At 43.5% G+C, this 17,467-nt stretch overlaps 1 protein-coding gene across 3 annotated transcripts; it reads left to right on the plus strand.

Annotated features, from left to right (window-relative positions):
- Nucleotides 1-555: 555 nt before the first annotated feature.
- On the plus strand, nucleotides 556-13,790 carry rabggta (Rab geranylgeranyltransferase subunit alpha). Of its 3 annotated transcripts, none has more exons than XM_042057343.1 (17): nucleotides 556-697; nucleotides 1,032-1,078; nucleotides 1,232-1,342; nucleotides 1,474-1,598; nucleotides 2,350-2,537; nucleotides 4,727-4,984; nucleotides 5,182-5,265; nucleotides 5,406-5,488; nucleotides 8,453-8,548; nucleotides 8,806-8,911; nucleotides 9,259-9,310; nucleotides 9,631-9,719; nucleotides 9,928-10,016; nucleotides 10,268-10,384; nucleotides 10,649-10,762; nucleotides 11,724-11,811; nucleotides 12,533-13,790. In XM_042057343.1, the coding sequence occupies exons 2-17, from the start codon at nucleotides 1,076-1,078 to the stop codon at nucleotides 12,679-12,681; spliced, it is 1,752 nt and encodes a 583-aa protein (XP_041913277.1). In that variant the 5' UTR covers nucleotides 556-697; nucleotides 1,032-1,075; the 3' UTR covers nucleotides 12,682-13,790. The 3 variants fall into 3 exon arrangements, with proteins under 3 accessions (XP_041913277.1, XP_041913278.1, XP_041913279.1); XM_042057344.1 differs by lacking the exon at nucleotides 556-697 and adding an exon at nucleotides 892-920; XM_042057345.1 differs by lacking the exons at nucleotides 556-697; nucleotides 1,032-1,078; nucleotides 1,232-1,342 and having other exon boundaries at nucleotides 1,555-1,636.
- Nucleotides 13,791-17,467: the final 3,677 nt, after the last annotated feature.

Genomic DNA, 17,467 nt, shown 5'->3' on the forward strand with positions numbered 1-17,467 from the left:
CTTTATTCAACATAGCCAGTGATTTAGGCGAAATTTATGGTGTTAATTACAGTGAAATATAAAATAAATAAAAAATAGGGATGAAACAGGTAAAAAAAAATGGAGACATCATTTTTCTCCATGTTCAATGACCTCTAAAGACAATCCAACCACTCTCCAAAAATTAACATTTCAAACCCACAGAAACCACATAGGCCCCCTGACTAATTACTGATGTTTTTAAAAATAGGCTAACGCTGAAAACGTGTAGCCTATGGAACTTTTGTTTTTCTCCTTCTCATCAAATCAAGTTTTGCAATGGACGGTTACATTTTCACATTTAGCAAAAAAAAAAAAAACTGTAGCCTACATGGCATAGACACCTACTACCCATTCTTAATGGAATCTGAGACCATTTCCTTTGAAGAAATAATAAAACATTTTGATGTGCACTTCAGGAACGTTAGTTAGCTGGCTCTCAAGTTTATGAACATGTATGTAATGTAATGAACAGTAGAGGGCGTGGTGGAGTCTGGAGCTCTGACGTCATTTGCAAAGGGACGGAAGTGCCCGATCCCTTGATTGTAGTAGTTGCCGTGTCAGAGGCAGAAACGTCAACAGACGGCAAAATTACTTCACCCTGAATAACTGTTCCAATTTGTCTTTGCCCTTTTGCAGAGGACCAGCGCATCGAAACGACATTGCCTGGCAAAGTCATGTAAGTGATCGTGACAAGACAGCGCATCTTTCAGTGCCTTTTTTTACCCCAGACACAAAACACGTTTGGAATGCTGAAAGAGATAATGATGGGCTGGCTGTTTGTCTGATAGTGGTTCAGACTCCAGTTTGACTCAGACAGTCTCACCTGTTAAACTGGAAGTAGCTTTGTCGTTATAGTTAGACAGAAAATAACACAAGGATTGGGCGTAACATCAATATAGGCTAGTAATTTGTAGGGTATCATGGGTGGATAGAAAGGACCCAGTTGATTTTTTTGGCATTAGCAAAACACTTAAACAAACATAATTTGTGTGTATGTCTTTGATTTTCAGATTGAATTAACGTTACTTATTTGATCATCTGCCATTTCCCAACAATGGTAAGTGCTGAATTTGCAATTGCTCATGCTAACGTGATTCATTCATTTATGAGTTTATGAGATGTGTATCCTTTCCTCTGTTGGCTTATGAATCATTAATTTGTGCTCACATCCTTGTACTCCTAACCACCTCTTCCTTTCCTCTGTGTGTAGCACGGACGAGTGAAGCTGAAGTCTACAGCCCAGCAGGAGGAGGAGAAGAGAAAAGAGAGGGAGAAGAAGCTCAAGGTTTACGTGGCAACACGGGATGCCTGCTTCAACAAGGCAAGACACTTACTGTATGAACTAGGGCGGTGGGAGATGAAATGGAAAGGGAGGGGTAGCACTTCTACTTTGAGTTGAGCACAGCTCTTTTGTGTACGTGTGTGTGTGTGTGTGTGTGTGTGTGTGTGTAGAGAAAAGATGGGGCAATGGATGATGAGGCACTGCAGTTGACCCAGCAGCTCTTGTCAGCTAACCCAGATTTTGCCACACTGTGGAACTACAGGAGGGAGATTCTGATGTATCTGGAGACAGTGAAGTAAGAAAACTACAACCCCCATGCATGCCATGTCATCTGTAGGTTGACAATACAGATCCTACCTCTTCAAGTAGCAAATGTCTTATCATCTTTTTTCACTTGTCATTTATTATTTATTATTACACGGCTCTTCACAATGCAAGTAGAACGCTCCATTGATTTGAATGGGATTTCTCAAATTTCTAGCGGTCATTATCTTCGACTGAATGACCGCTGTCAATGGCAACAGAGTTTGTGCTTCTAATTCAGGTTTTCATATCACTCCGCAACTACTGGAACTTCATTCAAAAGTGAAAAGCAGACGGTTGATCAGCTGTGTTCTAAAGAATGTTTGATTCAAGTTCAGCGTGTGTTGTTGCAAACTATTTGTTTCTCAGCAAAAGCCACAATGAACGGTAACAAATAGGCTATAGGCTATGTAGGCGAAAGAGTTATATTGTGGGGAGTTTATTGTTTCGTTTGGCAAGTAGCCGTGTAATAAGCAGGATAATGTATAATGTATAAGTCCCTTCAGGGCGGAACAAGACCCCTCCACTGCGCGTCGGGGTCCGGTTCGCCCTGTTGGGACTTATTTTCCCAATAATGACCGGCGTTCTATACATTATCCTTTACTTATTTTCTTCGACTTTCTCCAATGCCTCTGCTCTTTTTCATCTATACTCATCTCCCTCTCACACCTCTTTCTCCTTCTCTTCTATCCTCCTTCTCTCTCTCTCCTTCTCTCTCTGTCTCCCTCTCTTCCCCCCTTCAGAGAGGAGGATGAGGTGCAGAAGCAGTACGACGCCGAGCTGGTCTTCCTGGAGGCGTGCCTGCGCGTCAACCCCAAGTCGTATGGCTGCTGGTACCACCGCGGCTGGGTGTGTGGCCGGCAGCCTCGTCCCAACTGGGTCCGGGAGCTCGCTCTGTGTGACGAGTGCCTGGCCCTTGACGACCGTAACTGTGAGTGTCCCTGGAGGAAAGCTCAGAGGTGGAAAAAGTATGAAAGTATTGTACTCAAGTAAAAGTACCAATACTTTGATGAAATATTACTCAAGTACAAGTTAAAATACCGATCTGAAAATGTACTTAAGTAAAAGTAAAAAGTAGTTAATTTAAGTAAAAGTTACTTAGTTACTTTTTTTTTGGTGGGGGGGGGGGGTACCAGAACAACCAGTTTTACCAGAGACTTTCTAATGAGGAGATACAGCACTCAAAAAATCCTCCATAGTAATGCATGGGGTTAGTCAGTTGTCTACAAATATCACAACCCTTCCGCGGCAAAACGTTGACATGTGAATACATTGAGCCAATCATGTGGTGTGCTGTGAAGACATCGTGCCAATCATCTGTTGTGATCTCGCTGCTGGAGCAAGATTGGTGTCGTGAAGCCTTACGCACACACATTTCTGCCAAAATAGATGCACGATAAGTGCCCAAAAAGTGTTGCAATATGGCCGCCGAGTGGAGGTACTTGCCTGAAAAGGACTTTGGTCCTAGCTCGAGTTGCTGCAGCCAGCAGCTAAGGCAGCCATGTTCATGCTCCCAGTGTGTAGCGCTGTAGCTGCAGCAACTTGAGCTAGGTAAAACCGATTGTTTCAGTTTTGTTCATACCGACAGTACTCGGTGACGTTGAGAAATGGAGATCTATGTGAAAAATCACCGGAGTTCTCCTTTAAGAGCAGAAGTTGATTTTTTTTGATTGAAGTTAGTTGCACTCATCCTTGCGTTGCTTTGCAGTGAACAGTAATCCAGCACAACTAAAAAACCCCTCACAGGCAGCTGAGGCAGGCAGGCCAATGTTGAGTTGCAGGGAGTTTTTTTTATATTTGGAAACGAGCAGAAGGTTCAGCAGATTAAAGGGCGTCAAACTGGGGGGGAGAGTGGGAAGTATAGGGCCCCAATGGAGGAGAGGGCCCTTGAAAAGTGGAATACGGGGGGTACAACATTTTCACCAGGCATTAGTAATAACTCAGGTAATCCACACATAAAAAATCCAAACAACTCCATAAGTAGAGTCATGTGTAATGAAGTGGAATAACACAGGGAAAAAGTATTGAACAAGCTAAGAAAAAGCACTAAGGCAAGGAAATGGAAGGAACGAGCTGGAATCTGTAAGTAGTTAGAGTAGTTATCCTTTCTATCTGTGCAAATTAATATAAGCTTGGTTAGTATATTGATGGGCTATAAAAAGGTTTTTCATTACCAAGGTGTCACACAAGAAACATTTCATGATGGATAAAAGCAAAAAGCTCTCCCAAGACCTTTGCAACCTTATTGTGCCAAAACATATCAATGAAACTGGTTACACAGATGCCTTTCAAAACTTCAGAATCTTCAGTAAGCAGCATGGGAGCCATTATCTGCAAGTGGAAGAAACATCAGTGCCATGCAGGATCTCCTCGCAATATTTCTGACCAGGGAGTCAGAAGGATGGTCAATTCCAAGAGCCAAGGACCACTCGGAGAAAGCTCCAGAAAGACTTGAAGGCAGCCAATTCAATTAAACAGTCTTAACTTTTTTTTTTACTCAAGTAACGGATGGGATTTTTTATGTAACGAAGTACAATACTTCACTCAAAATGTAATCAAGTAAAATTTAAAATACCGATTTTATAAACTACTTAAAAAATACAAAATACACAGAAAAACTACTTGATACAGTAACGTGAGTAAACGTATTTCGTTACTTTCTGTTCTGGGAAAGCTCCCACAGTGATGATGACCTGCATCTCAGGGCGTTGTTGAATCACTTGATCTTTTCACGTCTGCATTTGGCTGCACACACAAAGCAGGTTTAATGTCCCTGGAGGAAATGGTGGGGGGGAAAGGAGTGAAACTACTGTATAGATGGAGGAAATTGCTAGAGAGGAAATGAGTAGGTGAAAATAGAAGAAATATCACAACAGGAAATGTGTAGCAGTTTCAGCACAGCTGCTGTTGTTGCTTTGCTTTTTTTATTCTTTGTGCTTCAACCAGGTGAGTCCCATTGAGATTCAAATCTCTATTCCAAGGGAGTCCTGGAACAACAAGAATAAATCTGACAGACTATTTAAGACAAAAGACAGATATGGAGCAGGTGATGAGAGCAAAACAAATAAAGGTGTCTCTTGCATTCTGAAATATTTTTTTCTGTCCGTCTCTCATTTTCAGTCCACTGCTGGGATTACCGCCGTATGGTGGTGAAGGCATCAGGCGTGCCGGTGGAGCAGGAGCTGCAGTTCACCGATCGTTTGATCGGGTCTAACTTCTCCAACTACTCCAGCTGGCATTATCGCAGCACCCTCCTGCCCTTGCTGCACCCACAGTCCCCTGATCCGCCGGCCAACTGCCCCCATCCCCCCAACAGCTCACCACCCAACTCCCCCCACACCCACTCCCACCGCGTCTGTGAGGAGCAGCTGCTCAAAGGTACACGCACACACACACACACACACACCATCGCATGAATGTAGTAGTACATATTGTAGCCTAATGGGTACCATTACGTACTCCGTTGCATACCCTGTCTGATTCAGTGCACGTGATGTGCATAACATGTGAGTTATACGTTTGCTGTGTAGTGGTCTGCATGTACTCCATGAGCTCTCTATATTTATTTCTTTTAGAGTACGAGCTGGTACAGAATGCTTTCTTCACCGACCCCAATGATCAGAGTGCCTGGTTCTACTACCGCTGGCTTTTGGGAAGAGGTGTGTGTGTGTGTGTGTGTCAGTGTCAGAGAGAGTGTGTTTTTCCAGTGTGCTCAAGGTTGTTTGTTTTTGTGGATCTGTGTGTATCAACACCTTCATATATCTTACCTGACCCCCCCCCCCATGTGTGTTTCACTCAGCGGAGCGTGAAGAGATGATCAGCTGTGTATACATGAGTCGCGAAGGAGAGCGAGTTGTGGTGGCTTTCTCCAGACCCGTCAATGTAAGAACAACACACATACACAACATAACAGGAACTTATGATTACCAAAGCACATGGGTCGGAAAAGCATAAATATGACCTGTGTTATTACCACATGTAGAACTACTGAGCTTGGTAAATGTATTAAGGCTAGTTTTGTCATTGGTTCTGACCTGTAGTTAAGTACTAGAATTTGCCTCAGATGAGCTTAATTACCAGTGAACATAATTAGATGCTGATTTGAAACTCATACTTTTGTCAAATCCAGCGAATTCCGTGGCCTACTGGTTAGCGCTTCGGACTTGTAACCGGAAGGGCCCTTGAGCAAGGCACCTAACCCTTCACTGCTCCCCGAGCGCCGCTGTTGTTGCAGGCAGCTCACTGCGCCGGGATTAGTGTGTGCTTCACCTCACTGTGTGTTCACTGTGTGCTGAGTGTGTTTCACTAATTCACGGATTGGGATAAATGCAGAGGCCAAATTTCCCCTCACAGGATCAAAAGAGTATATATACTAGAATTGCTTCTCTAGTTCTCCAGTTCCTCCAGCTCAGTGGTTCTCAGAGTGTGGGGCGGGGCCCACTAGTGGGGAACAGAGGCATGGCAGTTGGGGCACGTTGAACAGGAGGACTTTTTTTTTTGTTGTTGTTAATCTTTAATAATGCCTTTCTTTTGTTTTGAAAGGTCATAGATTCAAAACAAAATAGTCACACACAAGCATAGGCGTCAAAAACAGACCGACACATATGAATTAAAATAGCATCTGATCCAGCGCACCAAGACAGGAAATGCAACGCGGAACCATTTTTTTTTCAACATTACCATTTTGCCGAGTTGATGGGGTCAGATGGGGCTTGAAAATTCCCCACTTCCAAAGTGGGGAATGACAGTGACAGTGACAATGACAAAGTTTGAGAACCACTGCTAGCTGTCCCGTTTGTGTTTGCGCTGAAATAACCACTGGTGTTTATACACACAGTGCTGCCTCTGGAAATAGAAACCAAACACAAACACAAACATGCCTAACCACCAACACAGAGCTTCTGGAGCAAGGAAGGGTGGAGTGCATTTTTTATTTAGCAGTTGAGTGCAAAACCGAAACTGAACTACGGAGTGCATCTTTAAAATGCTTTGCCATGTTTCCCCCTATAAGAGTTTGTCACCTTGTTGTCTGTAGGCCTAAGTTGTGCATGAAAAATAGAATTTCAAAAGGGACTTGAGTGAAGAGAGACCTTTGGTTTATTTTTGAAATTGGTAGGCTGTCCTCTGCTTTGGTGATGTGAGAAACTCCTACACTGATGGTAGACCTGCATTTTAGGGAGTTGCATCACTTAATCTTTTGATGTCTACATTTGGCTGGACACACATAAGCAGATTTAACGTCTATGCACATAGAGGTAGGACCCATGTGACAAACTCAGGGTTCCCATGGGGTTCAGGGGTCAGGCTCAGGGTTCCCCTTACAATCCCTAAAACTTGAAGTGCTTGAAATAATTTATTTTGTGTTAGAAAAGGGAAGAGACCACATAGCCTGTTATCACTGTAACATGGAACAATTGAGAGACGTTGAGCCATTTTAAATGTTGTCAGTGAGCTTCTGTAATGCCTGATAGTGTAACAATGAATAGGCTACATGCACGAAAGGCTCGTCAGGCAGCTCATGAGGAGCGTTAGCTGTGTTGTAACGGTATCTTCTGTTGTATTCTGCTCTTTACATCTTCACTCTAATACTGAATATCTCGATATATATTGTACCAATAATAATAATAATAATAATAATAATAACACGCATAAATCCTTCTTTATTGTAGCTGATTCACTAGGTGTGACACACAACCGGATCCGTGTAGACACTAATTACAATAGTGGCAGGTTCAAACACACCTGGCTCAGCCGGAAACAAACAAGCTCACCAAGAGCCTTTTGTGCTCGTAGCCTATTGATCTTGATCTGTGTCACAAACTATGGCCATGTTAAGTCCTTGAATTTGAGGAAATTTGGCCTGGAAAGTTCTTGAAAAGCCTTTGAGTGTTGATCTTTAAGAAGATGAAAGAACCCCACTAACTGCACAGCACATTTCAGAGGTAAATTCCTCAGTTGGTTTGACTTGGCCAGATTCCCATATCATCTCTGTTGCTGGCCAGTTCATTGACGGTTTTTAATAACCCATGAGTCATTTTTAATCAGTTAACCGTGTCTGATGGAACTTCTCTCCACCTAATACAACAACCCACTGAAATCTCATCAAATGTCTTGCATAGTTTTTCATAGCCTTTTGTTTATGTTTCCATGATACGCAAGTTAATAACACTCTTTCTGACATTAACAAAGAAGCTAGTGTAAGGGAAGCAAGCTTGTGTTGTTTATGGCATGGAAGCGCATGTTCAGGCAAAGATTGACGGATGTGTTAGACAAACACTCTCATGAACATGCCTTGGTCTGTTATTTTTAAAGAGTCTTCATACGCTTATTAATTTGCAGAACATTACGTTATATTTCTGCTGAAAAGTTCCAGTACACAAATCCATTTGACTTGTTTGCTGGAGGACATGAATCCTTTCTGGCTGATCAGGTAGTCTACTGACTGTTGCTAATTAACCTACCACACACACACACACACACACACAGAAAGACCCACAGACACAGCCGTCAATGAGAATGTAGACCCTGCAATCAGTGTAGGAAGTTAATTTTGAGAACATCAGGGTGTTCCACTCATTAACTTAGCTCATTATGGCCAAAGATATTGACACTTTTCCCCGATGACTTCATCATTTTGGAAAAAATACGGCAAGCTGTTTGTTGTTTTTCCCTGAGGGTGCATGCAGTCAGTTGGTTGTTGACAGCCTCCTCTCGCTTCCCTACCTCTTATAATCTGTCTCTTCCTCCCACTTTTCCCTCCCTCTCTCTCTCTCTCTCTCTCTCTCTCTCTCTCTCTCTTTCTCTCTTATCTCTCTTTCCTTCTCTCCCTCCCCCTTTCCCCCTCAGGCTCAGACGGTGGGCCTGATGTTGGTGTTGGATGGGCAGCTGCAGCGGGTGGAGTGGAGGAGCGCCCCGCCCTCAGTGAGACACACCCCGGTGTGGGTATCCTTTCTGACTGGGTCAAAGGTCATGAGATGTCCTTGAGCCGCCTTGAGACAGGCCTGGGTTATTTGGAAAGGTTAACCTGGAAAGGTTATATTGAAATAAAAACAAAAAATGGTGGCTGTGATTTAGAAAAGGTTTTGCAATAGCGTATTCAACTCACTAAAAATGCAGACTGCTGTTTCAGTCCTACACACACACACACACACACACACACACATACAGAACTGTGTGTGTGTCCTTGATTCTGTGGTCAGATTTGTGAGCTTCCCCCAGGCACCATCAGTGACATCAACAATGAGCATAACCTCACCGTGCATTGGACCGAGAAGCACACGCAGAGAGAGTGTGCCCTCTACTCTAGTAAGCTGTGTGTGTGTGTGTGTGTGTGTGTGTGTGTGTGTGTGTCTGTCTGTCTGTCTATCTGCCTGCCTGCGTAGGTCTGTCGTCCCCCTCCACACAGATGTTTTGTGAGTAAGTGCACATGTGTTTTTTCCTTAATTGTGCTTACCACTTCAGACAAGATTATCTATCTACAAGGAAGTTTATTGTCACATGCATATAGTTACTGGAAGTAAGAAATGCAGTGAAATTATGTCTGGTGTCAGCCTATTTGTGCATTTATTGGGGGGGGGGGGTAAAAAGTAGAAGAGGGGTTTAGTACTATCTATTAATCTATCTAATTCTGGCTCTACATGACTTGTGTTTAGGTCGACCTGAGAGTTGGTGCAGGGACTCTGCCACAGACCAGGAGCTTTTCAGGTAGTGGTGTGTGTGTGTGTGTGTGTGTGTGTGTGTGTACGCGTGTGTACGCGCACATGTGTGTGTGTGTGTGTGTGGTTACTCACCCTGTCAGTTGCAGATAAGCGGTACATGCTGGTTGAGATGGTATGAGCTGATCTCCATCTTCAGTGATGTAACATGTACTGTACCGGGTGTTCCTGTTTATTGACCATCTACTCCACTGTCTCCTCCTCCTCCATCTACTCCACTGTCTCCTCCTCCATCTACTCCACTGTCTCCTCCTCCTCCATCTACTCCACTGTCTCCTCCTCTCTGTCTCCTCCTGCCCTCTGCCTCAGGAGCGAGCTGTCTGTGGAGAAGACCTCAGTGCTGCAGTCTGAGCTTACGTCCTGCAACCAGCTCATGGAGCTGGAGCCAGAGAACAAATGTGAGTGTGTGTGTGTGTTGTGTGCGTGTGTGTGTGTGAGTGTGAGTGTGAGTTAGAGAATTAGTGTGTGTGTGTGTGTGTGTGTGTGAGTTAGAGAATTAGTGTGTGTGTGGGAGTGTGTGTGTGTCCAGAGGGGGTTAAGTCGGTTTTGTGGTGGTAACACTGACTGCCATTATTTATTTTCTCTTTTGCCCCTTTCTTTCTGAAGGGTGTCTGTTGACCATCGTCCTCCTGATGAGAGCCCTGGATCCTCTGGGCTATGAGAGGCAGACGCTGGTCCACTTTGAGAAATTAAAGGTAATGAAGGGACAGACAGGAAGACCGACCCACACCCACACACACACGCACTCACACACACACGCACTCACACACACACGCACTCACACACACACGCACTCACACACACACACACACACACACACACGTGCCAACAGGAGCTATATGCAAATAAAAGACATATCTCACTTCTTCCTTTATGATGTGTAATGTCTGTCTTCATCTCCTTGCGTTGCTACTACCTCCACCCCATCTTTCTTTCGCACTGCCAGGAAGTGGACTCCATGCGAACCAGTTACTACAGTGACCTGTGCAGTAAGTTCATGATTGAGAACACCATCCTCAAAATGGAGTACGCCGAGGTCAGAGTCTTCAGCATTTCTGAGAAGGTGTGTGTTAGCATATTTGTACATTTTTTCTCATGTGAAGATGCCTCATGCCTTACATTTTCCTCAACATCTGATATACTTGAAGATCAAGATATTGTTTTGTTACCAGTGGTGATAAGAAGTTATGATTAAATTTGATGCGGGTTCACACGTTCCTATTATCTGTTTGCATTCCATACTTCTTATTTCCTGCCTCTGTGTTGTATGTTTGTCAGCTTTAATCCTCTCTCTCTCTCATTGCTCTCCTCTCTATGGTTATGGCAGAACCTCACCACCCTGTGTCACCTGGACCAATTGCTATTGGTCACTCACATGAACCTCTCCTCCAATCAGCTCTCCCGGATTCCACCACAGTTCTCAATGCTGCAGTGCTTAGAGGTGAGAGAGACCTGTCACCTAAACTATAGCCTACACATGAAGATAAAAAACAAACAAGTTTATTCATTATTTAACGTGTCATTTCACCACAGTGCACCATCGTTATTTCTGACTAAGCAGCTAACTGCTGGCACAAACTGTGCTATTGTAACAGAGCAACGTTAACTTACTCTTGAGCTGCTGAGATATTATCATGTAACGACAGGAGAAGCACATCCGATATCATTGTTTAACACGTAACTAGACTAGAGAGAAAAGCCAAATAGTTCTCATATCAACTAAGAACAGCGAATAGTAAAATGTTAGATAGTATACAGTAGCAAGTTTATGGAAACATTTCACTTTTGTCTGTAAATCTCTTCATTTTGTTTACTTGTTTACTGTTTTCTTTCCGATACTGTGAGTCATTCTAAAAAAAAAAAGTCAAAACGGCGCCAAAAGTGATATACTGCTAGTAATGCAAAAAAAATGCATCTGCATTTTGCACTGGTCTCACCCAAATGCACTCTCCTTTCGTACCAAAATGTGGCACCAATTGACTTAATGCAGTGGTGTAGTCTAAGTGATATGCAGGACTACGCAGTATACCAACTTAAAAAGCATCACCATCTCAGTATACCCACTTAAAATAGGCAAGGATATGTATTAACATGTGGGGTTGATCACAGTATACCCACTACAGCTAACTAGACTACACCACTGATTTAATGTGAAATCGATATTTGATCCGATAATGTGAATCGATATTTGATTAAAAACCGATGTAATTCAGTCGGTACCATTAAAAGTACCAAGTACTACCCAACCCTATTGAACGCAGGCCAGGGGAGTGAGAAAGGGGGGCAGCCGTGCTCTAACATGGTACAAGGCAACCATGCCAAGTGTGAGTGCGCCCTTAATCAAAAATATTTTCCCTTTGTATCTCTCTCTCTCTGTCTCATTCTCTCTCCGTGGCCCTCAGGTCCTTGAGGTTAAGGATAATCTCATCGAGAGTTTGGAGGGCCTTTCCAATCTGCCCAAGCTGGAGGAGTTGTGCCTGAACAATAACCGTATCCTTTAGCATGCAGAGCAAGCCACCCTTTTTTTGTGTGTGTACAGCGACAGACTCCAGAACCAGTAGACCGGTTGGCGTGACAGCACGTGCCCAGAAGCCGCCCCAGTCGAGTCTGTCCAGAGCTTTAGGTGATCACTGGTTCTGGTTCTGTTCCGGTCAGGTCCCCATTCCAATGTGTGTGAGTTTCTGCCAATTATCGTCACCTTGACGACCAACTCTTAAGCTGGTGATGAACGAGGTAACCTTTTGAGCAATGTTGCTGCACAATGTTCCTGAGCATTTTTGGCTACTCTATTGGGTCCTATGGAAACAGTGGAGAAATTTGGAGACAGTTTGAATCCTTGTATGAGCAGTTGTTGCTCAGGAGACATACACAAGCACAGATACATACACACACATGTACAGTATACACTCTTGCATACACAAAAGCTCACATACAGTTTTCCTAAGCTTTGAGGTTACCGGTCATAAAGGTAATTTTACTGACATCTAGATATGCCATTATTCTTGATCCCCATTATCCTTGACCCACACACACACACACACACACACACACTCACTCACTCACCCACCTACACACTCTCTCTCACACACACACACACACACACACACACACACAGTTTCTCTGAGCTTTGAGGTTGTCAGTCTTAAGGGTAATTTTAAAGGAACATCTACAGTAGATACAGCATTATTCTTGACCCCCTACCCCCTTCCAGAAATCTCCAAAATCTCTCAGCTGAAACCGCTGGCCTCCTGCTCAAAACTGACCCGCCTTGACCTCCGTGACAATCCCATCACCAAGATGGACAACCTTCAGACCGAGCTTGCAGATCTGTTGCCATCGGTTACAGACCTCATGCTCTAATCAAACCTTCACCAAACCAGACACTTCATGTGTGTGTGTGTGTGTGTGTGTGTGTGTAAGTGTGTGTTCCTATGTATGTATGTATGTATGTATGTATGTGTGTATATCTGTGTGTATGTGTGTTGGAATATGTGTGTTTGAGTGTTTGGTGTTGAGCATGCCAGCCTGTTTCTGACAGTAACAATTTTGTTACAGGTGTCTGTTCAACCACTATTTATTCAACTTCCTCTTTTGAAGGCACTGCAACTGTAGAAGTGTTCTCACAAACATTCATGTATGTGTGTTTGCGCTGGCTGTCTGTGTATGAGACGTCTCTTTGTGTGTGTGTATGTGTGTGTGTGCATGTGTGTGTTTGATGGATGTTGGTATGTTGCTGCTATAAATATGTTTTTGTTACTATATATTTTGAAGTCCAGCAAACCTAACTGCATGTTCAGACATAATATTAAAACTGCATTCCTGCGTATTTGCGTAGGTAGGTGCCTGTGTGTGTGTGTGTGTGTGTGTGTGTGTGTCTGTGTTTGTTCTGTGTGTGTGTGTGTGTGTGTGTGTGTGTGTGTGTGTGTGTGTGTGTTTGTTGTGTGTGTGTGTGTGCGTGTGTGTGTGTGCGTAAGGGTGTATTCTCTCCTGCTTCTGCAGTACTAACAGACTCTGCTTCCTGTATAATTGTAATGGATACTAAGGCAGTAAAAGGACAAGGGTGAGATGCTCTCATATGATGGTTTACGGTATATGTAATCTTTAAGCACAGATTGCTCAGTATTGATCCTTGAAGAGCCCACATTGTCAATAGTTGTATTAGCCAAACAGTCTCTATCTGAATCAAAAACTTAACTTAAACAGCCTTAAGTTTCCCAGTCATTGTTATTGGGTTCTCCGTTATGCCATGGTAGGCATTACCGTGTACACCACCATGGTTAGCTATATAAGTCTTTGTAAAGGTTTCCTACCAAACTACCAAGTTTTCTGTCTCCTTGAGAAAAGAGAGAAAGAACTGTTAGTCTTTTCGTTTGCTTTTTAATATAAATGGTTATGCTTTATTGATAGATCATATGAAATTCATGTTGAATAAAAAAAACAGCACATGTGCTGTCACTGCCCCTACAGTATGTCGTGTCTCCCTGTCTGTTTCTCTTTCATTCATTCATCAGTCACAACCAAAGATTCTAGAACAGCTCCGCTCTAGAATCTTTGGTCACAACAGTATTCATGGGTTTCATCAGGTCCCTTTCCAAAGGTGTATTAATCAAGCACCATGCAGTCTGCATTCGTAATCAAGGTGCTTGATTTTATACACCTGTGGAAAGAACCCTGATGAAACCCATGAATACGGAGGGGAGGGGGGGGGGGGGCGTAGGGTGAGAGGCCGCAGGGAAGAAGCTTCCTCTGAACCTTCTGGTTCGGGTGTGGAGAGACCTGTAACTCCTGGAGGGGAGTGGGGTACAACAGTCTGTAGTTGGGGTGAGAACAGTCTTTGATGATGCTGTGCGCTTTATGTAAGCATCGCTTGCCCTGAATGGCCTCGATGGAGGGGAGTGAGGAACCAATGATGCCTTGGGCAGTTTTCATCACGCTCTGCCATGCTTTCCGGTCGGAGGCAGAGCAGTTGCCATTCCATACTGTGACAGTTTGTGGGGATTCTCTCAATGGTGCAGTTGTAAAAGTTCACCAAAATCTGAGGAGACAGGTGGACCTTCTTTAGTCTCAGGAAGAAGAGACGATGGTGAACTTGGCGAATAGGAAGGGGTCCAGTGAGGGTGGTAAGAAGGTCCAGCCTCTTAAAGCACTTCATGATAATTAAGTGCAATTGGACTGAAGTCATTAAGGCTCGTTGCAGTGGAGTGTTTTGGTACCGGCATGATGGAGGTGGCTTTAAAGCATGCGGGGACAGATACCTGGGCTAGTGATTAGTGGTTAAATGTCAGTCCAAACCTCAGTCAGCTGCACAGCACAGGCCCTGAGGACGTTTGTAGTCTGTGATGGCCTGGATGCCTTGCCCCATGCGTCAGGGGTCAGAGTTGTTCTTGACGTGACCTTTTTGATTCCCCTTTTCAGGTTAGCCCTGGATGAGCTATAGGCCTGAGCATCCCCTGATCTGAATGTGATGTCTCGTGCCTTCACCAGGAGTCTGACATCACTGTTCATCCATGGCTTCCAATTAGGGAAAGTGGTAATCCGTTTGAGGATGATGATACTGTTGATGTTGAAGTTGATACAGTCCAGAACGGAGGAGGCGTTTGAGTCAATATATGTGTAGGAGTCATGGGAGGCCTGACAGGCAAACACTCTCCAGCCAGTGTTTTCAAAACGCTGCTGAAGTGCCGAGTCAGAAATGTGTGTATTAGTGGAACTAGAGGCCTAGACTGTATTGCTTTTTCATAAGTATTGGTGATTTCACTATTACCATACATATTCCTCCATGTGCAGTGTTCAACCTGTCAGCCACATCAATGCTTGCAGTACCAGTGAGAACCACCAGATGGCTTGTGTCTAATATTTCTATCCCTGCACCATCACCTCAAACATCTGGGACTGGGAGGTTGCCCTATTTTACTCATGGACAAGAACTCCTAATCACAAAATAAGTAACTAAATGTATATATCATGTTTTTTTTGAGAACTGACAAAAAAAAAAGTTGTATGATGCGTGCCTTCACCAACTATTTTTACGACATTCATTTGTTTGGACAGGCAGGCAATAAAACACTCAAGAGAATAGAGAACCCAATGTCATGAAACCAGCCTCAACATACTTGGCAAAATATTGTATTGCAGTATTGTACCGTAGTACACAGCACTGTAGCCTACTACCAAGCCCTTTCTCTGAGTGACCAGTCTTGTCTTGTTTCTTGTGCAGTGCCCCAAGTAAAGGAGTGTTCATTGGGTGTTCATTCATTGGTATGTTTTGGTTAGTGACGGTGTCGTATTGTAATGGCTGTCACTGTCACCTAAATTCAGTGAGTTTCCGTTTTGTTGCAAGCATTTGTAATGATCATCTACGCACCTTCAGCATAGTTCATGCGTGTCGCAATGAGAAAAAGACAGGTGCACTACACTAAAGACAATTAGTCATACAAATAGACATGTCCAGACAGATCAATCCTGGATATTCCATGTTGATGCCAGCAACTATTCACTGTACTGTAGATCATTCAGAGTTTCAAAAAGTTATTTTCTATAAACCATTGACCTTAATCAGAGAGCTCTTTAACGGTTAAGTGGGCAAAATTGACTAAATCATATATTGTGCTTCCAGAAACTTCCATCAATTACAAGGATAATCCCCTTGTCAACAGATATGTCCTCACACCATATCTCCTTTTTTAAAAACATTAAAGTCAGGCTATTTGTGTATTTCAGGTAATATCAATCAAATTGCAGTTGTGTTGTTTTGATTGAGTGAAGATAAATCAAATAACAATACCCAATTACAGTTCTACTGAAATTACTTGGAAAACAAAAGGTAAAAAAGTATTTATGAAAATTCATTAAAATTATGGATATAGCGTTTTGGAATCAAACTCTAATGATCAAAATTGACCTTGATTGGCCCCAGCACAGGGCACAACGGCCTTTCCACAACCATCCGGCAGGGTTGTTAGGTGTGGACGGCAGAGGAAGAACTGGTTGTACAACGTGAAGGAATGTACAGGGTTGTCCATGCCTGATCTCTTAACAGTGGCCTCTGACAGAGCAGCATGGAGAGGAGTGTCCTCTAACAGCCATGTCCCTCCGAGTCCAGCTATATCCCCGAGGGAACAACCTGACCTGACCTGAATGTATGTGTGACAAGCAGGTCGTCATGCCAAATGAATAATGTGAAAGTCATTGACGTGCCCTAAAAAAAAGCTCTGTGTTGAAGAATTATTAGATTAGATTATTTTAGTTTGCCTATATATGGAGTAACAAAGAGGTCTTGAAGTTATCTATGACCCCGTTTACATTTGTTTTTAAAATTAATCTCGGTGATCCGATTAAAAGTGGTCAATTCTAAATACAAATGTAAACAATCAGCAGGACGCATTGTGATCCGATCACTCAACCACTTGGCAAGATGGTCTGAGAGAGTGTAAACGCTAACGTGTTCTGTTCTGTGTCTCGGATAGTGATAGCAAAGATTCCAGAGCGCTATGCTTAGAGCATAGCAAAAAGGACATAGACCAGGGGCGGGGCTTGAGGGGGTGCGGGGGATGCGTCACGCCCCCGGCCCGGGACCCGCAGGGGCCCGGTGCGAGGGCGCCCCTCCCCCACCTCCGGGTAAGGTGGGACGGGCCTCTCCCACGGCACAAGGCCGGAGGAGCTAAGATCATGCAAACGGTTTCTTTTCAATCATTTTCATCAGAGTGGGACGTATTAGGCTTATAGGTTGCCCCAGTCAGGACGAGTTGACGGTTGCTAAAAAGTTTTGAAATTTACTTTGATGATTTAGTAGGTGTAAAATATTGAATAAAATGTTCTGCTGTATGACTGGCTTTATTTTAACTCTCATATTGAACTTTACGACGTGCAAATTTACAAAATTGGATCAACGATATTGTCTCCTACAGGCGTCAATGAGAGAACACTTACACTTAGCCTACATGATTTTGGTTTCGATTTTCTAATTGGAGTAAGTCTTTGTGACAACACGTCATGATACATTTGATAATGTTTGATCGTTGTTTTGGTATGAAGCATCTTTTACGTAGCCTAATGAATGCGCTCTAGAAAGTGAAAGTAGCCTAACCTAGGCCTATATGCGCTCTGTGTCTGAGCTGTCTGTGCATGTCCGCAATTGATTGCGTTC

This window comes from Alosa sapidissima, chromosome 12 (assembly GCF_018492685.1).
Source record: "Alosa sapidissima isolate fAloSap1 chromosome 12, fAloSap1.pri, whole genome shotgun sequence".
Lineage (NCBI taxonomy): Eukaryota > Metazoa > Chordata > Actinopteri > Clupeiformes > Clupeidae > Alosa > Alosa sapidissima.

Excerpts from the sequence above, each read along its gene's own strand:
- rabggta (XM_042057343.1), top strand. Across the intron at positions 8,912-9,258 it reads AGAGTGTGCCCTCTACTCTA|GTCGACCTGAGAGTTGGTGC; the intron begins GTAAGCTGTGTG and ends ACTTGTGTTTAG. Across the intron at positions 9,720-9,927 it reads GCTGGAGCCAGAGAACAAAT|GGTGTCTGTTGACCATCGTC; the intron begins GTGAGTGTGTGT and ends TTCTTTCTGAAG.